The 25,572-nt window shown below is 42.8% G+C and overlaps 1 protein-coding gene across 3 annotated transcripts in view; it reads left to right on the forward strand.

Annotated features, from left to right (window-relative positions):
• nedd4l (NEDD4 like E3 ubiquitin protein ligase) overlaps window positions 1-25,572 on the forward strand; it is a 418,746-nt gene that overhangs the window by 142,276 nt on the left and 250,898 nt on the right. For all 3 annotated transcript variants that reach the window (XM_073064158.1, XM_073064157.1, XM_073064163.1), the window contains exons 3-5: window positions 9,755-9,836; window positions 15,645-15,683; window positions 21,908-21,961. In XM_073064158.1, the coding sequence (XP_072920259.1) occupies window positions 9,755-9,836; window positions 15,645-15,683; window positions 21,908-21,961 (175 nt within the window). The remainder of the gene's footprint in view (window positions 1-9,754; window positions 9,837-15,644; window positions 15,684-21,907; window positions 21,962-25,572) is intronic.

The raw sequence follows: 25,572 nt of genomic DNA on the forward strand, positions 1-25,572 counted from the left end.
CTTCAGGACTGGAAAGGAAGGGGGAAGACATCAGAATAAAAAGGTGGAGGAGGGGAGGGTGAAACCAAGTGGGTGGGGAAGGTATCGGGCTGGAGAAGAAGGAATCTGATAGGAGAGGAGACTGAACCAGAGAAGAACAGGAAGGAGGAAGGGACCCGGGGGAAGTGATAGTCAAGTTAGAAGAGGTCAGAAGCCAGAGTTGCTCTGACAGCACAGACTCGATGGGCCAAAAGACCACTTCCTATGTTGTTAGGAAATTTCAAAGTCCAAAACTCAAAGCAAATTTATTATCAGAGTACGCTGAGACTCATTTTCTTGCAGCCACTCACAGTGGAATAAAGAAAATCAGTGAAAAACCACACACAAAGACTGACAAACAGCCAACGCACAAAGGAAGACAAACTGTATAAATACAAAATTATTATTTTTATATATTAAATGAATAAAACTGAGAACATGAGTTGTAAAGTCCTTGAAAGTGAGTTCATAGGTTGTGGAATCAGTTCCACAGCTGTTACAGAAAAATGTGAGAAATGTTTCCCATTCCCAGAAGGAAGCCATTGCCCTAAAACATTTATTATTTTGCTTCTTAGCTATTTCTAGCATTTTGGACTTCGAATGTTATTTAAATAATCACGTTGCTCGTTGTGCAACCTCGATTTTACACAGAGATTTGACATCAATGCCTGAATCACTTTCACATGTTACCAGATATTGCAGACTAGAAAATGAAATCATGGTGAGATACAGCAAGGCTGAAACAGATCCAAAAATCAAAGTGAAAGAAGAGATATTGTCATATTCATCATGTGAAAAGAAAAATAGATTTTGCTGGTTTTATATTTATACACTATTTATATTTGCTAAATATAGACTTCATTGCACGTACCTTCCCCTCATCTGGCTTCACCTCTCACCTGTCAAAGTTTGTTCTCCTTCCCCTCCCCTCAACTTCCTATCCTGGTTTCTTTTCCCTTCCTTTCCAGTCCTGATGAAGGATCTCACACCAAAATCTCCATTGTGTATTCCCCTCCATTGATGCTGACTGACTTATTGAGTCCCTCCAGCATTTTGTGTGTGTGTGTTACTTAGGATTTCAAGCTTATGCAGAATCTCTTGAGTTCAAAGTTTAAACTATGCATTGGCCAAACAATCCTGTACAAAATACAAGAAAGCCTGAAGGCACAGGTACAAATGGTTGCATAGTTTAGCAGTTAAAGTAATATTCATTGCCTCTGGTCTATGCCGAAATTTTATCCTCCATGTGAATCTGCTCTGAATTTTCATCTCGCTCTTCCTTGCTTCTGTTTGCTTCTGCCCTGAGCTTTCAGATTCTCCTTATGAGTATCTGGACAAGTTACCTCAATCACATATATTGAAACATACAGTGAAATACGACGATTTGTTTTGCATTAATGACCAACACAGTCTGAGGATTGTACTGGAGCCAGCCCACATGTGTTGCATGCTCCCAGCGCCAACATACCATGCCTGCAATTCACTCACCCTAACCATAACTGTATATTTTGTTTGTTTGCTCATGGCTGGCTGCTGTTGGAGGAAAGCCCCTGTACTCTAGCAATCCCCCTCTCTCCTTTTTTGGTGGAGAGTGATAGCCAGCTGGTCCTTGAGACGGCGGGGGTGCTTGGAGAAGGGACACGGAAGATTGTAACATTGGAACAGCGAGTTGCTGGTCTCCGCTCTCGTTGTTGCGGGAGCGACCTCTCGCTCCCTCACTGGAGAGAGAGAGAGAGAGAGAGAGAGAGAGCCTGTCTGAGATACCAAAGTGCTGGTTTGTGGACTGTACTTTGATGGACTTGGGATCAAGGGCTCTGTTGGGTTTTGCTGTGGCTTAAATGGTTGAGGGGGGTCGGGTCAGTGCTTCTGCTGGCATGAGTGGGGGTGGGTGGGAGGGAGGATCGATGCTTTTGCTGCCGATTGTGTGAAGGGAGAGGGGGGGCGTTGGGGATTTTTCTATCGTTCTATAGGGTTTCTTTGTTTCAAGGATGTCTATAAAGAGGATGAATTTCAGGATAGTATACTGTATGCCTACTCTGGTATTAAATTTATCTTTGGATGTCCTTGGAACTTGGGGGGAAACTGGAGGAAACTTAAGTGGTCATGGGTAGAATGTACAAACTCCTTACAGAGAGCAGCAGGAGTCAAACCCTGATTGGTGAATGCTGGCGCTGTAAGGTGATTACACTAACCACCATGCTACTGTGTAGCACCCAGTTATTCCTTGTAGTGGGAAGTACTACCTTCTTATCACTCATTAGTGACGAAGTTCCTAGCAGATACTTCCTTTGAGTCTCGTATTATTCATGATCCTGACTTCCGGTTGTATTTGCCAAAGGGAATGCTTGAAGTGTATCGACTTATTTTAACGTAGGGCAGTACGTGCTCTCTGAGATCCTGAATATTCCTTCTCCATTTTTAATAGTCATGGGCTAGGATTTGCCGGGAGTTGGTGGGGACATTGAAACATACAGTGAAACGCATCGTTTGCGTCAGTGATGCTGAGGATGTACTGGGGTTAGAGGGGAAGAAGCTGCTCCTAAATCATTGAGAGTGAGTTTTCAGGCTTCTGAACCTCCTCTCCAATGGTAGTAAATAAATAGATTTTGCTCCAAAATCCAGTTTTCTGCTTAATTGATGTTCAACTCCTAATCATCTGATTACACATTCTGACCTTAGCCATGAGATTACTGTGTGAAACCTCATCACAGGCTCTTGAATATCCACATGGATTGCAGCCACATCATGACCATTGATTACCTTTCATGTTAGTCCTTAAAACATCACTGAATTTACCATGTCCTCCTGTTACAAGTCTGTACTGACTAGTCTGGGTGATGGGATGCAGATACATATCTACCAAAGGATGTATAAAGGTGCACCTTCCCTCCGCTAGCCTGCAATTCACTCTTGGGCAAGGTGTAGCACCTGCTCAGCCCCTCGATCAGGATCACAGGTGGTGGATGGTCATTTGGGCAGACGGGGCACATCACAAGTCCCGGTTATGTGTCCACTGACACCAGGCAGACAATCTCTGAAGAGTATTGATAATGGCTGGGGTCACCCGTCTTGTAAAGACACTGTCCAGAAGAAGGCAATGGCAAACCACTTCTGTGGAAAAAATTGACAAGAACAATCATGGGCACAGATAGAGAGCAGAATAAGAACAAGAGTGTGAAGGGGATCTTCCGCACAGGCAGATTAAAGACTGATAGAAGACCGTGACTGGTCTTGTCTACGACACTGCACATAATGATGATGATCAAACATAAGAACGTCTGCAGATGCTGGAAATCCAAAGCAGAACACACAAAATGTGGAGGAACTCAGTAGGCCAGGCATCACCTATAGAAATGAATAGGCAGTTGTTTTGCACCAAGACCTTTCTTTGTGATGACTGACTACTTCATATTATTCTCTCTGCTTCAATGTGTGCTTCCCTGCATCGTCTGAAATGAAGGGATCCATTATCTTTGGTGCCATGGGCATTCAGCTAGTTATTATGCAGTACATTAAGAATTTGTTTTGTCTCCCTTTTGATGCTTGGGTATCAGACTGACCTTCAGTTATTTAGTACTGTTCCCTATCTGAGGGGTCTCAGATATTGTGTTCAGTGCTAGTCACCTCATTATAGGAAGGATGTGGAAGCTATGGAGAGGGTGCAGAGGAGATTTACCAGGATGTTGCCTGGATTGGTAAACAAGTCTTATGAGGCAAGGTTAGCAGAGCTGGGACTTTTCTCTTTGGAGCATAGAAGGATGAGAGGGGACTTGATAGAGGTCTACAAGATTATGAGAGGCATAGATAGGGTGGATAGTCAGTACCTGTTTCCCAGGGCACCAATAGCAAACACCAGAGGGCATATGTACAAAGTTAAGGAAGGGAAGTTTAGGGGAGACATCAGGGGTAAGTTTTTTACACAGAGGGTTGTGGGTGCCTGGAATGAGTTGCCAGGGATGGTGGTGGAGGCTAAAACATTAAGGGTATTTAAGAGCCTCTTGGGCAGGCAGATGGATGAAAGAAAAATGGAGGGTTATGGGGTAGTGTGGGTTTAGAACTTTTTTTTAAGGAACATATGGGTCGGCACAATGTCGAGGGCCGAAGGACTTGTACTGTGCTGACATATTCTAGTGTCTAGTGTCTTTTGTGCACTGCTGTTAACATCAGCCCTTTTAAACCTCCAGTGTTCACTGATTCAGTCCATCCATTCTAAGGGTGCATGTATCCTCTGAGTTTGTTTAATTTAGCAAAAATACTGTCACATTCTATTATAAGTATTTCATAAAGTCATAGGGCACTACATCACAGAAGCAGGCTCTTTGGCCCATCTAGTCCATGCCACACTATTATTTAGCCAAGTCCCCTTGGCCTGCACATGGACTGTAGCCCTCCACACACTTCCCATGCATGTACTTGTCCAAGCTTGTCTTTGGGACCCACATCCACCACTTCTGATGGCAGCCTGTTCCACACAACTCACCACCCTCTGAGTGAAGAAGCTCCCCCTCACGTTCCCCTTAAACATTTCACTTTTCACCCTTAACCTATGACTTCTAGTTCTAGTCTCGCCCAGCCTCAGTGAAAAAAGCCTGCTTGCATTTACCCTGTCTATAACCTCATAGATCATAGATAGGCAGCATCTCCAACACTATCACAGGGCTGTGTGCTCAGTCCACTGTTGTTCACTCTGCTGACCCATGACTGTGTTGCAACACACAGCTCAAACCACATCATCAAGTTCGCCGATGACACGACTGTGGTGGGTCTCATCAGCAAGAAAGATGAGTCAGCTTACAGAGAGGAGGTGCAGCGGCTAACAGACCGGTGCAGAGCCAACGACCTGTCTCGGAATGTGAACAAAACAAAAGAGATGGTTGTTGACTTCAGGAGAGCATGGAGCGACTACTCCCTGCTGAACATTGACGGCTCCTCGGTAGAGATCGTTAAGAGCACCAAATTTCTTGGTGTTCACCTGGCAGAGAATCTCATCTGGTCCCTCAACATCAGCTCCATAGCAAAGAAAGCCCAGCAGCATCTCTACTTTCTGTGAAGGCTGAGGAAAATCTATCTCCCACCCCCCATCCTCTTCACATTCTACAGGGGTGGTATTAGAACATAGAATAGTACAGCACATTACAAGCCCTTCGGCCCACAATGTTGTGCTGACCCTCAAACCCTGCCTTCCATATAACCCCCCACCTTAAATTCCTCCATATACCTGTCTAGTAGTCTCTTAAATTTCACTAGTGTATCTGCCTCCACCACTGACTCAGGCAGTGCATTCCACGCACCAACCACTCTCTGAGTGAAAAACCTTCCTCTAATATCCCCCTTGAACTTCCCTCCCCTTACCTTAAAGCCATGTCCTCTTGTACTGAGCAGTGGTGCCCTGGGGAAGAGGCACTGGCTGTCCACTCTGTCTATTCCTCTCAATATCTTGTACACTATCATGTCTCCTCTCATCCTCCTTCTCTCCAAAGAGTAAAGCCCTAGCTCCCTTAATCTCTGATCATAATCCATACTCTCTAAACCAGGCAGCATCCTGGTAAATCTCTTCTGTACCCTTTCCAATGCTTCCACATCCTTCCTATAGTGAGGCGACCAGAACTGGACATAGTACTCCAAGTGTGGCCTAACTAGAGTTTTATAGAGCTGCATCATTACATCACATCTCTTAAACTCTATCCCTTGACTTATGAAAGCTAACACCCCATAAGCTTTCTTAACTACCCTATCTACCTGTGAGGCAACTTTCAGGGATCTGTGGACATGTACCCCCAGATCTCTCTGTTCCTCCACACTACCAAATATCCTGCCATTTACTTTGTACTCTGCCTTGGAGTTAGTCCTTCTAAAGTGTACCACCTCACACTTCTCCGGGTTGAACTCCTATTGAGAGCATCTTGAGCAGCTGTATCACTGCTTGGTTCGGAAATTGCACCATCTCGGATCGTAAGACCCTGCAACGGATAGTGAGGTCAGCTGAGAAGATAATCAGCGTCTCTCTTCTCTTCTTGCCATCACGGACATTTACACTGCACACTGCATTCCGCAAAGCAAACAGCGTTATGAAGGACCCCACGCACCCCTCATACAAACTCTTCTCCCTCCTGCCGTCTGGGAAAAGGCACCGAAGCATTCGGGCTCTCACGACCAGACTATGTAACAGTTTCTTCCCCCAAGCCATCAGACTCCTCAATACCCAGAGCCTGGACTGACACCTTACTGCCCTATTGTCCTGTTTATTATTTATTGTAATGCCTGCACTGTTTTGTGCACTTTATGCAGTCCTGGGTAGGCCTGTAGTGTAGTGTAGTTTTTTTTTGTGCTTTTTTTTTTACGTAGTTCAGTCTAGTTTTTGTACTGTGTCATATAACACCATGGTCCTTAAAAAAGTTGTCTCATTTTTACTATGTACTGTACTAGCAGTTATGGTCAAAATGACAATAAAAGTGATTTGACTTGACTTGATTTCAGCTGCCAATACCACAGATGCTGACTTAGCTTCCCTGATGAATACTGAGGTCTGTGGTGTTCCGTTTTAGACAATAGACAATAGGTGCAGGAGTAGGCCATTCGGTCCTTCGAGCCAGCACCGCCATTCAATGTGATCGTGGCTGATCATCCACCATCAGTAACCCGTTCTTGCCTTCTCCCCATATCCCTTGACTCCGCTATCTTTAAGAGCTCTATCTAATTCTTTCTTGAAAGCATCCAGAGAATTGGCCTCCACTGCCTTCTGAGGCAGAGCATTCCATAGATCCACAACTCTCTGGGTGAAAAAGTTTTTCCTGAACTCCGTTCTAAATGGCCTACCCCTTATTCTTAAACTGTGGCCTCTGGTTCTGGACTCCCCCAACATTGGGAACATGTTTCCTGCCTCTAGCGCGTCCAATCCCTTAATAATCTTATATGTTTCAGTCAGATCCCCTCTCATCCTTCTAAATTCTAGTGTATACAAGCCTAGTCACTCCAATCTTTCAACAGATGACAGTCCCGCCATCCCGGGAATCAACCTCGTGAACCTATGCTGCACTCCCTCAATAGCAAAAATGTCCTTCCTCAAATTTGGAGACCAAAGCTGAACACAATACTCTAGGTGTGGTCTCACCAGGGCCCTGTACAAATGCAGAAGGGCCTCTTTGCTCCTATACTCAACTCCCCTTGTTATGAAGGCCAACATGCCATTAGCTTTCTTCACTGCCTGCTGTACCTGCATGCTTACTTTCAGTGACTGATGAACAAGGACACCTAGATCTCGTTGTACTTCCCCTTTTCCTAACTTGACTCCATTTAGATAGTAATCTGCCTTCCTGTTCTTGCAACCAAAGTGATAACCTCACATTTATCCACATTAAACTGCATCTTCCATGCATCTGCCCACTCACCCAAGTCACCCTGCATTCTCCTAACATCCCCCTCATATTTCACACTGCCACCCTGCTTTGTGTCATCTGCAAATTTGCTAATGTTACTTTTAATCCCTTCATCTAAATCATTAATGTATATTAGGTTTGGTATGATTGTTCAGGTATGTCCACCCTGCAACCTATGGACAATAGGCTTTAATTGCAAGGATGAGGCAAAAGGGCTGGCCCTTAACATTAAGGCAGAGTTTGACCATGTGTGACATGAAGGTGTCCCTGCAGAAGGAAGCCTGTGAGAATCTGGGAGCAAAATCACCACTGGCTTCAGTCAAATCTGCCACACAAAAAGATGCTTGTTTTTGCTGGTTGCTAATTATCACACCCAAGAGATGTTCATCAGGACTGAGTCCAAGTCCCTGTCCTTAGTGACTGTCTCTGACCTTCCTTCTCACTGTGGTGTGTCAGCAGGGGGGTTGCTTGCTGCAAATTAAGCAATGTTTGGTTACATTTTCAGCTTCTTTGCTAATGAAGCTCTCCGTGCCTGTGTACAGCAGTGCATGGAACACCTTATAGTATGTACAACAGCTGACACCCACACCATGTTATGTCGGACTTGGACCATGTCTGCAAGAAAAGAGGATCAGCACCAAACCTTAATTAAAAGTGACTATCCATTGACACACATGCTGCCGATGCTGGAAATCTTGAGCAACACACAGAAAACGCTGGAGGAAGTCAGCGGGTCAGGCAACACCTACGGAGAGAAATGAAGTCAAAGGTATGAGCCAGGACGCTGCATCAGAACTTGGCCCAGAACATTGACTGGTTATTTCCTCCATAGATGCTGCCTGTCTGGCCAAGTCCCTCCAGCGTTTTGTGTGTGTTACAGTACACTGTGTAGTTATAAGAATATTAGAATCTGAACTTTTGGTGGTTATCTGTTTTTCAAAGTCCCTCTGCTGTTTGCAAAGCACCTCAGGAGAACCTGAACAAGAGCATCTCAAGCATGGCTATAGAAGCTGAGGTCTGGATACCCAATTTGTTCTCCCCCTTCAGTTTGGCGGCAGAATGTGTGGTGACACTTGCACATCCTCAGGTGTGTTGGTTGTTAAAGCAAATTACATATTTTACTGTATACTTAGAAGACACATGTGACACACAAACCTGAATCTGACACTATGTTGAGTTTGCTTATAAAAGCTTCTTGAGACATTGCTCCAAAACAGGCGGCATCTGTTATTAAGGGCCCCCATCACACAGGGCCCACCTTCTTATTGCTACCATCAGGGAGGAGGTACAGGAGCCTGAAAACACACACTCAGTGATTCATCAGTCCTGATGAAGGGTCCTGGCCTGAAACACTGACTGTTTATTCCCATCCATAGATGCTGCCTGACTTGCTGAGCACCTCCAGCATTTTGGGTGTATTGCTTTTCGATTTCCAGCATCTGCTGTACCTCTGGTGTCTGTGATTCAGGGACAGCTTCCCCTCCACCATCAGATTTCCGAATGGACAATGAACTCAGGAACATTACTTTTACTATTTTATTACTTTTCTTATTCTCTTTTAGCATATATAATGTATGTGTTTGTGTATTGTTTATCTATTGTAATTTATAATTTTTGATCATGTATCGCAATGAACTGCTGCTGCAAAACAACATATTCCATGACATATGCCAGTGATATTAAACCTGATAATAATTCTGATTATTTACTTTCTGCATGAGTAAAGACTGAAGTAGTTTATAAAGAGCACCCCCTGCTGCTCAAGTTGTGTCATCAGGGTTAATTCTAAAACCTCTTGTTTCAAAGTTCAAAGTAAATTTATTATCAAAGTACGTGTTACCAGATACTACCTTAAGATTCACTTTATTGCAAGATTCCAGCAAAAATAAAATAAAATAGAATTTGATGGAAAGCTATACATAAAACAGAGACTGACAAACAACCAATGAGCAAATCAAACTGCAAATGTATATAAATACTGAGAACGTAAGTCCTTGAAAGCAAGTCTGTAGATTGTCGACTCAGCTCAGAGTAGCGGTGAATGAAGTTATCCAGTCCAAATAACTTCACAATCAGTTTATAATCTGTGATAATATTATTGATGTTGCCGAAGCATTGAAATTTGAGAACATCCCAGAGAATGAGAGATTTTCCACTCCTCCTCTTTCTCCTGCCCTCCAAAGTTTGGGCCTGCAACTCCAATGCAGGTTTAGAATGGCTAGCCAAATGTCCTGTGTTGTTGAGAAGAGCAGTGTAGGAACAGCATTGTGAACCCAATTATCTGCTGATTAGGTACTGATTGCCACACAGAACTGAATGTAATGTTAATTTTAACACTTTTATTCCTTCTTTTTATTTAGTGATCCGTATGTGAAATTGTCATTGTATGTGGCCGATGAGAATCGAGAACTTGCTTTGATTCAGACAAAAACAATCAAAAAGGTAGGTTTCAGTGATTTTTTTTCCTTGCAACAATCCACAGTGTTGTTAAGATTTACAATTGTTCTTCTTAATTGTATTGAAATTGATGAAAGTGGCTGCAGAGGGTTGTAAACTCAGTCAGTCCCCCACGGACACAGCCCTCCTGACCACAAAGGGCCATCCATCATTAAGGACCCTCACCTGCCCTCTTCTCATTACTACCATTAGGGAGGACGTTCAGGAGCCTGAAGTTACCCACTTCAAGTGTTAGGAACAGCTTCTCCTCTGAACAGACAATGAACATTACCTGGTTATTCCTTCTTTTATTTGATTGATAGATAGATACTCTATTGAACCCAAAGGAAATTACAGTGTTACAGTAGCATTACAAGTGAAAAGATATACAAATATTAAAAGAGAATTTAAAAAAATGATTTACAGGGTTTCCAAGTTCATACTAATAAGATGGTAGTGTAAGAATTACTGTAGTATTATACGGTAATGGGTGCACATTCACACCATCTAGATAAGAAGTGAGGTAGTGTTGCACAGGATGTCCGTGATAGTAGGGTGTGATAAAAAGAGCTAAACACAGTTTAAACAGAGCTCTGATAAACAGTGGTTAATCACAGTCTAACAGGAGAGGGTCGTCACATCCCCAGCTATAGGTTTGCTCATCATAGAGCCTAATGGCCAATGGTAAGAATGACTTCATATAGCGCTCTTTCAAGCAGTGCAGTTGTCTTAGTCTATTACTGAAGGTCCTCCTCTGTTCAACCAAGGTGGTATGCAGAGGGTGAGAAAAATTGTCCAGAATTGCCAGGATTTTCTGGAGGGTCCTTTGTTCTATCACAGCCTCTAGTACACCTAGTTTGGTTCCTATAACAGAGTCAGTCTTTCTAATCAGTTGATTATGCCTGTTGGCATCATCAGTGTTGATGCCATTGCCCCAGCACAGCACAGTGTAGAAGATTAGACTGGTTGACAACAGACTGGTAGAACATGTGAAGGAGAGGCCTGCGTTCGTCAAAAACCTCAGTCTCCTCAGGAGATAGAGGTGACTCTGGCCCTTCTTGTACACAGCATTTGTGTTGGTTCTCCACTCAAGCCTGTTGTCTAAGTAGTCCTCACTGTTAATAGTAACAGGGAGCAATGCAGGCTTGGTCTTCCTGAAGTCCATCCCCACCTCCTTTGTCTTACTGATTGTGCTATTTATTTACTTTTTGTAAATTATAGATTTTTATATCTATTGTATACTGCACTGTTGTATTTTCATGAACTTCAGTTTGCTCCATCTGCCAGAAGAACCATTTTAATTCCATTTCGTATTCCCATTCTAATATGTCAATATATGGCCTCCTGTACTGTTGTGATGAAGACACACTCAGAGTGGAGGAACGACACCTTATTTTCTGTCTGGGTAGCCTCTAACCTGATGGCATGCACTTCGATTTCTCGAACTTCTAGTAATGCTCCCTCCCTCCCCCCCACCATTCTCTTGCCTATCTCCTTGCCTGCCCATCGCCCCCCCCCCCTCTGGTGCTCCTCCCCCCTTTTCATTCTTCCATGGCCTTCTGTCATCTCCTAATAGGCTCTCCCTTCTCGAGCCCTGTATCTCTTTCACCAATCAACTTCCCAGCTCTCTACTTCAATCCTCCCCCTCCCAGTTTCACCTATCACTCGGTGTTTCTCTCTCCCTTCCCCCACCTTTTAACTCTACTCGTCATTGTTTTTTTCTCCAGTTCTACCGAAGGGTCTCGGCTTGAAACGTTGATTGTTAACTCTTTTCCATAGATGCCTAAGTGTGTGTGTGTGTGTGTGTGTGTGTGTGTGTGTGTGTGTGTGTGTGTGTGTGTGTGTGTGTGTGTGTGTGTGTGTGTGTGTGTGTGTGTGTGTGTGTGTGTGTGTGTGTGTGTGTGTGTGTGTGTGTGTGTGTGTGTGTTGGATTTCCAGCATCTGCAGATTTTCTCTTGTTTGTGTCTGGATTTTATTTGCTTACTTTTATCGTTTGCATGATTTTCTTTCTGTACATTGGGTATTTGACAGTCTTTTTTATGAAGGGTTCTATTGGATTTCTTTGTTTTGTGGCTGCCTGTAACGAGATGAACCTCGAGGTTGTATAATGTATACATATTTCGGTAAGAAATGAACTTTGTACTTTGAGGAAAAGGGCTTGTTTTGCTGCTGTTGTTTTGTTGCTTGCTGTGTACTCTTTTGCTCTGTTCTGTGTTGTTTTGCTGAGCATTGTGGGATGCTATGTTGGCTTTGGAATGTGAGCCTTGGGTGTGTTGGTTGTTGGTGCAAATGAGACATTTCACTGTATGGTTCAGTGTACACGTGGTAAATGCATGAATCTGAATCGGAGGTGTTGTATATTATGGGATGAGGCAGAAGGATAACTAATATTGTTCTTTTATTTAAGAAGGGCAGCATGAATAAGCCAGGTAACTACAGGTTGGTAAGGAAATTAGAGCATAAGATGCAGGAGCAGAACTGGCCTTTTGGCCCATCAAGTCTGCTCTGCTGTTCCTTCATGGCTGATTTATTTTCCATCTCAATCCCATTCTCCTGCCTTCTCCCCGTAACGTTCAAAACTCTTACTATGGAAAAACCTATCAATCTCTGCTTTAAATTTACCCATTGACTTGGTCTCCAGAGCCGTCTATGGCAATGAAATCCACAGATTCACCACCCTCTGGCTAAAGTAATTCTGTCTCATCTCTGTTTCTAAAGTAATGTCCTTCTACTCCAGTAAACTCTAGTCCTAGACTCAAGGTCACTGTATATGCCACTATATACTACCCTGAGATGCATTTTCTTCAGGGCATTCACAGTCAAACAGAGAAACAGAATAGAATCAATGAAGAACTACACACAAAGACGGATAAACAACCAATTTGCAAATGACGACAAACTATGCAAATACAAAAAAAATAATAATAAGTAAATCAATTAATTAAATATTGAGAACATGATATGTAGAGACCTTGAAATGTGACCATAGGTTGGTGCAATCAGTTCAGTGTTGAGGTGAGTGAACACGGGCTCAGGATCAGGAGCCTGATGGTTGAGGGGCAATAATTGTTCCTGAACCTCATCAAGTCAAGTCAAGTCAACTTTTATTGTCATTTCAACCATAACTGCTGGTACAGTGCATAGTAAAAATGAGAGAACGTTTTTTAGGACCATGGTATTACATGACACAGTACAAAAACCAGACTGAACTACGTAATAAAAAAAAACAGAGAAAGCTACACTAGACTACAGACCTACACTGGACTGTATAAAGTGCACAAAAACAGTGCAGGCATTAGAATAAATATTAAACAGGACAGTAGGGCAAGATGTCAGTCCAGGCTTCGGGTATTGAGGAGTCTGATAGCTTGGGGGAAGAAACTGTTACATAGTCTGGTCGTGAGAGCCCAAATGCTTCGGAGCCTTTTCCCAGACGGCAGGAAGGAGAAGAGATTGTATGAGGGGTGCATGGGGTCCTTCATAATGCTGTTTCCTTTGCGGATGCAGCGTGTAGTGTAAATGTCCGTGATGGCGGGAAGAGAGACCCCGATGATCTTCTCAGCTGACCTCACTATCCACTGCAGGGTCTTGCGATCCGAGATGGTGCAATTTCTGAACCAGGCGGTGATGCAGCTGCTCAGGATGCCCTCAATACAACCCCTGTAGAATGTGATGAGGATGAGGAGGATGTGATGAGGAACCTGGTGGTGTGGGACCAGAGGGTCCTGTACCTCCTTCACAATGCCAGCAACGAGAAGAGGACATCGCCAGGGTGGTAGGGGGTCCTTGATGATGGATGCTGCTTTCTTGTGGCAGCACTCCTTGTAGATGTGCTCAGTGGTGGAGAGGGTTTTGCCTGTGTTGGACTGGGCCGGACTGCTTCCCCTGCATCTTCTCCATCCTCGTTCCTCGCCCACCACCACCTGTTGCGCTGCTTCATTCCGCTTTCTGCACTTCCTCAAGCGTGGCAGGCTAGGTTTACATAGTGTGGTCTTGTTTGATCTGAAACCAGCCACTTGCACAGTTGAGCCCTGTTGAATGAGAAGTTGATAGAGTGTAGTTTAAACTATGTATGCGCTGAAGTCATTATAATCAGCTGGCTGCATGAATTTCGGTTTTTGCCCATATCAGGTTGAATAGCCAGTTAATCAAGTCAAGTTAATTCTAATTTAACTATATACATATATATAAAGTTTATAACTATATAATGTACGAGGGGTGATTGATAAGTTTGTGGCCTAAGGTAGAAGGGAGTCAATTTTAGAAAACCTAGCACATTTATTTTTCAAAGTAGTCCCCTCCTACATTTACACACTTAGTCTAGTGGTCATGGAGCATGCGGATCTTGGACCTCCAGAAACTGTCCACAGCAGGGGTGATTGATAAGTTCATGGCCTAAGGTAGAAGGAGATGAGTTATTAACTTCAAACTTTCTGCATAATCACTCAAAGAGTTGAACTGCATGTGCATGTAACGAGAACTGTATAACTTGTCTCCTTCTACCTTAGGCCACGAACTTATCAATCACCCATCTGTGGACACCTTCTGAAGGTCCAAGATCCGTATGCTCCACGACCGCTGGACTAAGTGTGTAAATGTAGGAGGAGACCATGTTGAAAAATAAATGTGCTAGTTTTCTAAAATTGACTCCTTCTCTCTCAGGCCACGAACTTATCAATAACCCCTCGTATATAGAAACAAAGCGTTTCTCCAAACCAGGGTGTAAAAACGCAGTAGTACACATAACGCACATAACACACGATGGCATATGAGGGTAAAGATAAAATCTGTAGATGAATCACACATAAATAACAAACAAAACGCATTAATATTATATATTGTGCTGGAACAGATTAACTAGTGACTGTTTGAATATGATGCAGCAGGGAGTTCAGAAGCCTATTGGCCTGGGGGAAGAAATTGTTTCCCATCCTGACCGTTCTTGTTTTTATGTATCGTAGTCTCCTGTCTGATGGTAGAAAGTCAATGAGGATACTGGATGGATGGGTGGGATCTTTAATAAAACTAAGGGCTGTGCATATGCAGCAGTCCTGATAAATGTCCCCGATGGATTATAGGGAAGCCCCTTGATCCTCTCTGAGGGACTTCTGGTCCGATGCTCAAATGCTCCCAAACCAGATGGAGATGCAACTTGCCAGGACGCTCTCAGTGGTACTCCTGTAAAACACAGTTAAGATGGGGGTGAGGGAAGCTTTGCTTGCCTCAATCTTCTTAGGAAGTTGAGGCACTGCTGTGTCTTCTTGTTCAGGGAAGGGATATGAAGGGGCCATGTGACGTCATCTGTGGTGTGAATTCCCAGAAACCTGGTGCACTTAACTCTCTCTGTGGAGAAAAGAATCATGGTTATAAATATGGTTATTTTCAGATATTGACTCCTTCCTTAACCAGTGATGCTTTTTAAAAATATTTTCTATGTCATATTAAATGGAAGGATGTGTCTATTATCATATTTGGTCTTTGTTTTCTTTTATTGCCATTTTGAAATCACTGTCATCTTTTCTGCAAAATACTATCACCTGTCCATTTATTTTTCATTACCATTTCAAGACCGCATGTTAAATAATGGCATTGGCTATCATGGGGATGGTGGGGGGTGGGGGGAGTGGGAGGAAAACTCACCACCTATATCAAGTAGAAGTTTGCTTTCTGATGACTGCAGTTTGTTGGTCGGCTTAACAAATTTGTTCTGGAGATAGCTGTGTTTTAAAGGTTACATATTCTGGCTATGTTGCACCTGAATGTGTTTTTGTTCAATTGCAAAAGTAAAACTTAGTCTTGAATTTTCTTTTGCAGTCATTGAATCCAAAATGGAACGAAGAATTTCTTTTCAGGGTAAGTGATAATTAAGCACCTGAGTGAAATTTTATATATATATGTATATGACTGACTCAGTCATTTGACATTAGTATAGTGGTTACATTGTAGTTGTCAAATTATAAACATAAAGCTTAATGACATAGACAAAGTGAATTTACTTGCAAAAATTCAAATATCACTAATATCCTTTTGGAAAAGGAACTTTTTATTCCAGGCAACTTGGTTGTATGAAATCCCAGTGATTACATCCAGGAAATGGATACTGATCTCTACAGTAACACAAATAACATGCTGGAGGAACTCAGCAGGAGAGGTAGCATCAACGGAGAGGAATAAAGAGTTGCTGTTTCTGGCCAAAACCCCTCATCAGGATGATGAAAGATTATTCTTTGCATTAAAAAAAGTTTGATCTTTGCATCAATGTCCACATTATAATAGATGAAGTCATATTTCACAATGAGTAAAATCAATGAAGTGTCAATTTTGAACATAGAATAGTACAGTATTGTACAGGTCCTTCACCCATGATGTTGTGCTGACCCTTTAACCTACTCAAAGATAAATCTAATCCTTCCCTCCCATTTTTCTTTCATCCATGTGCCTATCTAAGATTTTCTTAAATGTCCTTAATGTATTTTCCTTCATCGACCCTGGCAGGGTACTCTGTAAAGAAAGCTCCTGCCTCTGACATTACCCCTATATTTTACTCACAATGCCTTAAAGTTACCCACCCTTGCATTAGCCATTTCCACCTTGGGATTAAGTCTTTGACTGTTCACTCGATCAGTGCCTCATATTATCTTGTACACATCCATGTGGACACCCCTATAGGACAGGCAGCATCCTAGTAAATCTCCTCTGCACAAGCTTTCCCTTCCTTCGTATAATAAGGTGAACAGAACTGAACACAATGCACCTTGTTTAATTACCAAGGGGGTGGTCTAGGACCCGAGGGCACAGCTTCAGAATACAAGGACATTCCTTTAGAAAAGGAGGAGTAATTTCTTTAACCAGGGGGTGGTAAATCTGTGGAGTTTATTGCTCTAGGCAGCTGTGGAGGCCAAGTCATTTGGAATATTTAAAGCAGAAGTTGATAAGTTCTTGATGAATAAGGGTATCAAATGTTACAAGGACAAGACAGAAGAATAGGGTTGAGAGGGACAATAAATCAGCCATGATGGAATGGCAGAGCAGTCTTGATGGGCTGAATGGCCTAATTTTGTTCCTATGTTTTATGATCTTAGTTTAGAAGTTATACTCTGGTATTGTTATACTGTAATGGCAGTATTTTGCTGAGCAATTTGAAAACACACAATGACAAGTTTGAATGGACTTCATTAAACACTGGATGATATTAGAATGTTTCAGAGTGATCGCAAGCTGATGGTCCCATGTTTGACTTTTTCTAATTCCCGATCTTCTGACCTCAGCCTTCGGTATGATTGATGTTTCAGTAACTCTTCATTGTCCTCCTACTGGGCCAATTAGTCATATAAGATGAGAGTCTGAGCTCTTCCTGAAATTTGTTAGGTAGTTTTATCACCATTTCTTCCAGTAACATAGTTCACAGTAAATTTATTATCAAATACATAGATGTCACCGTATACAACCTTGAAATTCATTAGCATGCTCAATAAATTCATAATAGAATAATATCCATTATTAAGTCAGTGAAAGAGTGCACCAACTAGGCATTCAACCATTGTGCAAAAGACAACAAACTGTACAAATACAGAAAGAAAGAAATAATAACAATAATAAACAAACAAACAAACAAACAAACAAACAAACAAACAAACAAGCAAGCAATAAATATTGAGAACATGGGATGAAGAGTCCTTGAAAATGAGTCCACAGGTTGTGAGAGCACTTCAGTGATGGGATGAGTGAAGTTGAGTGAAGTTATCCCCTGTGGATCAAGAGCCTGATGGTTGAGGCATAATAACTGTTCCTGAACCTGGTGGTGTGTGTCCTGAGGCTCCTGTATCTTCTTCATGATTGCAGCAGTGAGAAGAGAGCATGACTTGGATGGTGGGGGTTATGTGCTATGCACTAATTTACAAATTCCACTTGTGTGGCTGAGGATTAATATGATTATATGCTTCAAGCCTTCATTGTTAGTTAAGGATTAGTTTTGCATTTTGAAAATGTTCCCTAAAATGAAAACCAAAACCACACTATGTTAGGCATGCAGTGTATCAGTAAATACATATGTTGAAATTCTAGACTTATCAGAACTGTAAGCTAAAAGTTCAGGAAATGTATTAAATTAATTTTTGAAGTGAAAGAGAGTTACTTCAGCAAAAGTATACATGTTGAAAAATTAATTGGTGTAACTTGAAGTAGTAAAAATCAAATGAATTAAATTCAATGGGCTAAAGGAGCATGGATACAGTTAAGGCAGGTTAATAAAGGGAAGACCAGGGAAACTTAGGGAGGTAGACAAGGGGTAGCAGAAAGTCAGCTGTTTAGTTGATAATACTGACAAGGTACATGCAGTGAAAACCACTTCTCCCATCTCCAACCCTCGTCCTTTTCCTGGACACCCCACTCTGGATCTTTTCTTCTCGTATTGCCAACAAAACATCAAACACCTTATCTAGCAAACCCCTCCCCTCCTCAAACCTTACCTCCTCTGAATGCATTGCCCGCCACTCTATCCATACCAATCCAAATCTTACCATCTAAACCGCAGACAAAGTGGGTGCTGTTATTGTCTGGTGGACTGACCTCTACCTTGCTGAGGCCAAGGGGCAGCTCTCATAACCTCCTCATACCTACCCCTCGAAGAGGACCCCACTGCAGACCATCAGAAAACCGTCTCCGACACCATCAGTGACCTCATTAACTCTGGAGAAAGCCCATTCACTGCCACCAAACTCATGGTTCCCTTACCCTATACTGCTTGCTTCTACTACCGACCCAAGATCCACAAACCTGTCTGTAGACAGGCATTGTCTCTGCCTGCTCCTGCCCCATTGAACTATTGTCCTCGTACCTTGATTCCATTCTATCTCCCTTGGTTCACTCTGTTCCCACCCATACCTGCGACAATCCTCATGCTCTCGATCTCCTCAGTAACTTTCAACTCCTCTGGTCCTGACCGCTTCATTTCACCATGGGTGTTCAGTCCCAATACTCCTCTATACGCCACTAAGAAGGCCTTAAAGCTCTCCGCTTCTTTCTGAATAAAAGAACCAACCAGTTCCCTTCCATCACCACCACCGTCTGTCTGACTGAACTGGTCCCCACCCTGAATAGTTTTTTCTTTGGCTCCTCCCACTTTCTCCTGACTCAAGGAGTTGCCTGGGCAACCACATGGGCTCCAGATAGGCCTGCCTTTTCTTTGGCTATGTAGAACAGTTCAGTTCCATGTTTTCCCCTGTAATGATCTTCAACTCTTCCTCTGCTACATTGACGTCTGCATTGGTGCAGCTTCATGCACCCATTCTGAGCTCATCAACTTCATCAACCTTGCCTTTATCTTTGTCCTTCAATTCACTTTGTCCATCTTTGATGCCTCCCTCCCCTTTCTCAATCTCTCTGTTCCCATCTCTCAAGGCAAACCAACATCTTTCATAAGCCTTCCAATACCCACAACTATCTTGATTATACCTCTTCCCAACCTGTCCCCTGTAAAAAAAAAATGCTATCCTCTTTTCTCAATTCCTTCATCTCCGCCACATCTGTTCCCAGGATGATACTTTTCTTTCTAGGACATCAGAGGTGTCGCTCCCTCCATTATTCCCTTGTCCATTCATCCCTCCCCACTAGTTCCTTCTCGGCACTTACCCCTGCATGTGGCAAAAGTGCTACCCCTGCCCATTCACCTTCTCCCTCATGTCCATAAAGGGCGTCAAATAGTCCTTCCAGGTGAGGCAACCCTTCAGTGGGGGATTTGCTTGGGTCATCTGTTCTGTATGGTGCTGCTGATGAGGCCTTCTCTACCTTGGTGAGACCCATCATAAATGGGATGACTGCTTCATCGAACACCTTTGCTCCATCTGCCAAAAGCGGAACTTCCCAGTGGGCATACTTTTTAATTCGGATTCCCATTCCTGTTCTGACACATCAGTCCATTGCCTCCTCTTGTGCCACAGTAAGTCCACCCTCAGGGTGGAGGAACAGCACCTTATATTCCATCTGGGTAGTCTCCAAACTGATGGCATGAACATTGATTTTAACTTGTAAAAGAAAACCCTCTGCCTCCCCTCTTCTTCTTTTCCCCACTCTGGCCTCTTACCTCTTCTCACCTGCCTATCACCTCCCCCTGGTGTCCCTTCTTCTCTCCTTTCTCCTATGGTCCACTCCCCTTTCCTGTCAGTTCTTCCAGCCTTTTACCTGTCCCAATGACCTGCTATCCTCCTTCCACCTGTTTATACCATCAGGGAGGAGATACAGCAGCCTGATGGCATACACGCAATGATTCAGGAACTGCTTCTTCCCCTCTGCCTTCTGATTTCTGAATGGACATTGAACCCATGAATGTTACCTCCCTCCCTACCTGCGCTACCTACTTAATTTAACTAATTCCCGGTGATTATTATTGTGTATTGCATTGTACTGCTGCCACATAACAACAAGTTTCACGGCATATGCTGGTGATAACCTGATTCTGATTCCGATTATTCTGGCGTCTTCCCCCTTCCATTTCAGTCCCAAAGGAGGGTCTTGTCCCGAAACGTTGACTGTTCGTTCATTTCCATAAATTCTGCCTGACCTGTTGAGATCCCCTAGCATTTTGTGTAAATTACCTGAATGTTGTGATGCTTACACAAATAGAAGGAAAAGATGATACTGAATTTTTTTTCTCTTGACCGTAGCTCCTCACCACTGCCACTAGGGTGGAGTGCAAAGCAAAAAATAAAATATGGGACGTCTTTTAAATTAAGGTTTGTTTTGAATGCCTTCCTGCGTCACTTGCTAAATCAGGACCTTTCTTGCTTCATTCATGGATTTTTGAGTAAAAAATGAAAAGTGCATATTTTGGCTCGCATTCCTTTCTGGGCACCAGAAATCAAATACTAATTTTTATCAGTGAGTGACCTGAAATAGTGCAGGTTTTTCTGACACACTGTTGGAAGCTGGAATAATCAATTGTTCCCTAGATCAGGGATTTTTATGCCATGGACCCCTATCATTAACCAGGGGATCCTGACCGAGATTGTTTTCACCTTGAAATCTGGAATCTATCTGAAGTTATAGAACATTAGAGCACAGTACAGGCCTTAAGGTCTAGAATGGGGTACTGACCTTTCAACCTACTCCACAGTCAAGCTAACCCTTCCCTCCTACACAGCTCATAACGCTCCATTTTTATTTCATCCATATGCCTATTTCTTAAGAGACTGTCACCCTGGCAGTGCATTGCAGCCACCTATCACTTTCTGTGTATAGAAAAAAAACCTTTAACAATGTTCCTCAACTTTCCTCCACTCATTGTTAATGCTAGATATCTCTAGCATTGGCTGTTACCACCTTGGGAAAAAGGTCCACTCTATTTATTCATGCCCCTCATAATTTTATACATCTCTATTAAGTTGCCGCTCACACTCCTTTGCTCTGAAGGAAAAAAAGCCCTAGTTTACTCGACCTTTCCTCATATGACTGTTCTCTAATCCAGATAAATCTTAAACACAAGAGATTCTGTAGATGCTGAAATAGGTGGGGACGGTGGACCATTGCAGAAGGGGAAGGAAGATGGGAGCCAGAGAGAGTTAGTGGACAGGCGAGTAGAACGGGTGAGAGCATAACCAGAATAGGGAATGGGAAAAAAAAGAGAGGATGACAGAAGGTGGAGAAATTACCAGAAGTTAGAAAAATAGATGTTTAGAAATTGACATTTATGCCATCAGGTTAGAGGCTACCCAGACAGAATATAAGGTGTTGCTCCTCCAACCATGTAGATCTGCTCTGCACCCTCTCTAAATCTAAAGCTTCCACATTCTTCCTTTAATGAGGTGACAGATTATAGGGAAGGTTTCTAAGGAGAAAACAAGGGGTTTAAAGTTATCTTTGGTCATCTGTGCTGAAGGCACATTATTAAGCAGCATTTTTCTCCCTTTCTCTGAGATACAATTTTGTTGAAACTAGTAGAGGCTAAATATCAGAAATCAACTGGAAGTCTCAGCTGCTGTTCATTATCCTGTGTCATGAAAGTCCACACAATGTCAAGATCTGTGTTCTTGTTGTCAGGTGTGTGATGTTATCCAGCAGTAATATTATTGTATAAATTGCAGGTCAACCCCCAAAATCACAGACTGCTGTTTGAAGTCTTTGATGAAAACCGCTTGGTGAGTAACAAGTGAATATATTTTGCTTATCTTGAGAAGGATAATCAACATCAGAGACAATTTTATTACATAGGCAATTCCCCAGAACTCTTGACAATATTTTGTTTCTGTTTAATGATAAAATATCACATTTGCAAACTATCATTTTGTTTTCTGCTGGATCAGATTGTCTGCACCCCAGTGTTCTAAAACATGTAGCTGAAGAGATTGTGGAGGCATTAGTAATATTCTTTGAAGAATCACTGGATTCTGACGTGGTTCCGGAGGACTGGAAATTTGCAGATGTCAGCCCATTTTTGAAGAAGGGAAAGAAGCAGAAGAGAGAAAATTATAGGCCAGTTAGCCTGATCTCAGTGGTTTGGAAAATGTTGTTGATTGTTAAGAATGTGGTTTCAGGATACTTGGAGGCACTTGGGAAAACAGGCCAAGGTAGGCATGGTTTCCTTATGGGAAAGTCTTGCCTAACAAATCTGTTGGATTTCTTTGAAGAAGTAACAAGCAGGCTAGACAAAGGGAGATGTTGTGCATTTGGATTTTCAGAAGGTTTTTGACAAGGTGCCAGGCATAAAGCTACGAGCCCATGGTATTATAGGAAAGAGTTTAGCATGGATAGAGCATTGTCTGAGTGGCAGGAGACAAAGAGTGGGAATAAAGGGAACTTTTGCTGCTAGTGACTAGTGGTGTTCCACAGGGATCTGTGTTGGGATTGCTTACTTTATATGTCAATGAATTGCATAATAGAATTGATGGCTTTGCAGCCAAGTTGGCAGATGAGATGAAGAGAAGTGGTGGGCCAGGTAGTTTTGAGAAAGCAGAGAGGCTACAGAAGGACTTAGACGGATTAGGAAAATGGGCAAAGAAGTGGCAGATGCAACACAGTGTTGAGAAGTATATGGTCATGCACTTTGGTAGAAGAAATGAAAGTGTAGAGTATTTTCTAACCGGACAGAAGATTCAAAAATCTGATGTGCAAAGGGACTTGTGAGACCTCGTGCAGGATTCCCTAAAGGTTCATTTGCGGGTTGAGTCACTGGTGAGGAAGGCAAATGCAATGTCAGCATTCGTTTCAGGAGGACCAGAATATAAAAGCAAGGAAGTAATAGTGAGGATTTATAAGGCACTGGTGAGGCCTCACAGAGGACTGTGAGCAGTTTTGGGCCCCTTATCTTAAAAAAAAGGATGTGCTGCCATTGGAGAGGATTCAAAGGAGGTTCAGGAAAATGATTCAGGATTGAAAGGCTTGTCATATGAGGAATGTTTGATAGCCCTATATCTGTATTCACTAGAATTTAGAAGAATGAGGAGGAAATGTGATTGAAACCTATCGAATGTTGAAAGGTTTAGATCGAGTGGATGTAGGGAGAATGTTTTCTGTGGTGAGAGAGTCTAAGACTAGAAGACACAGCCTCATCCATTTAGAACAGAGATCAGGAGGAATCTCTTTAGCCACAGAGAAGTGAATCTGTAGAATTTGTTGCCATCCAGCTGTGGAAGCGAAGTCATTGGGTATATTTAAGGCAGAGGCTGGTTGATAAATTCTTGATTAGTCAGGGCATGAAGCGATACAGGAAGAAGGCAGGAGTTTGGGGCTGAGAGGGAAATGGTTCAGCCTTGATGAAATGGTAGAGCAGACCTGATGGGCCAAATGGCCTAATTCTGCCCCTTTATCTTATAGTTTTATGGTCTTATTCACACTTTTGTCAAAGGTAGGTGTGGAGCAGGGGGGAGGAAAACTATCAGAGAGCTAATGGCCTGGATTTTACGGTGAGTACACAAGAAATTCTACAGATGCTTGAAATCTGAAGCAACACACAGGGAATGATGGAGGAACTCGGCAGGTCAGGCAGCACCTATGGGAGGGAATGGATAGTGGACAGTGTGGGCTGAGGCCCTTCATCAGGGCTCATGAAGGGTTTTGGCCTGAAACATAGATCACTTGGAAAATAGCAGTAAGAACATCACCATTACCAGCTCTATACACACAAAATGCTGGAGGAACCCAGCAGGTCAGGCAGCATCTATAGAAATGAATAAACAGTTGACGGTTTGGGGTGAAACCCTTCATCAGGACTAGAAAGGAAGGGGGAACAGAAGCCAAAATAAGGAGGTGGGGGGAAGAGAAGGTACAAGCTGTGAGGGGGAAAGTAGGTAGGTAGGGAAAGGGGGGGGGGGTTGAAAGGGAATGATGTGAGAAGCTAGGAAGTGATAGGTGGAAGAGGCAAAGGGCTGAAGCAAGGAGTAATCTGATTGGAGAGGAGAGTGGACTATGGAATAAAGAAAAGGAGATGGTTAACCAGAGGAAAGTGATGAGCAAGACATGAGGATGGGGGAGGGGGTTAAGAGAAAGGGGAAGTGGACCCCCACATGAGGGATGCTGAACAGCTTTTCCTTGTAATACTTATTGCTAGCAGATCCATGAGTGGACACTGCTTTATACTAATGTCATTTGGTGTTATCGTGGGAGGACATCTGACATCTCAAAATTATGAGGGGGATAGATAGAGTTGACGTGGGTAGGCTTTTTCCATTGAGAGTAGGGGAGATTCAAACAAGAGGACATGAGTTGAGAGTTAAGGGGCAAAAGTTTAGGGGTAACACAAGGGGGAGCTTCTTTACTCAGAGAGTGGTAGCTGTGTGGAACGAGCTTCCAGTGGAAGTGGTAGAGGCAGGTTTAATTTTGTCATTTAAAAAAAAGGATATGTATATGGACAGGAAAGGAATGGAAGGTTATGGGCTGAGTGCAGGTAGGTGGGGCTAGGTGAGAGTAAGCGTTCAGCATGGACTAGAAGGGCCGAGATGGCCTGATTCTGTGCTGTAATTGTTATATGGTTATCTAGCAAGAGTGATCTCATTATATTGGCAGCCAATCATTTTGAAAAATTCTAACAGGAGATGGAAGGAAAATAACCATATTTTTGTGCATATTCAAAACTATTTTGCAGCAGGTTTCATTAAGTTTATAATGAGAACAAAGCTGACCTTGCATAAATATTTATCAAATTTACAATCAGCTTGACTTTTGTAAGGTCAGAGTGTTTCTACAAAATATTTGTGGCTTGGTTTGTCATTTAAAACTCAGCAGCACTTTATGTGGCAAGTAAGCATTTCTATTCTATTTTATAGCAGTTCAAAAATAACTTTAAATATTCATTGGTTCAGTATCCTGCAGTGCAGATCACAGATAAGGATTTTTCCTGGTGAATGGAAAGTGGCCACTTTCTAATCCATGAGCATAAAACATAGGAGCAGAGTTAGGCCATTCAGCCCATTGAGTCTGTTCTGCCATTCCATCATGGCTGATTTATTTTCTCTCTCAACCCCATTTTCTTGCCTTTTCCCCATAACCTTTGACCTCTTACTAATCAAGAACTTCATCAGCCTCCACTTTAAATATACCCGGCAACTTGGCTTCCAGAGCCATCTGCGGCAATGTCCCCTGGTTAAAGAAATACCTCCGCACCTCTGTTCTAAAGGAACATCCTTCTTGTCTGAGGCTGTGCTCTCTGGTCCTAGACTCCCCCATTATAGGAAGCATCCTCTCCACATCTAGACCTTTCGATATTCAATAGGTTTCAATGAAATTCCCCCCTCGTTCTTCTGAACTGCAGCAA

Source organism: Hemitrygon akajei, chromosome 13 (genome assembly GCF_048418815.1).
Source record: "Hemitrygon akajei chromosome 13, sHemAka1.3, whole genome shotgun sequence".
Classification (NCBI taxonomy): Eukaryota; Metazoa; Chordata; class Chondrichthyes; order Myliobatiformes; family Dasyatidae; genus Hemitrygon; species Hemitrygon akajei.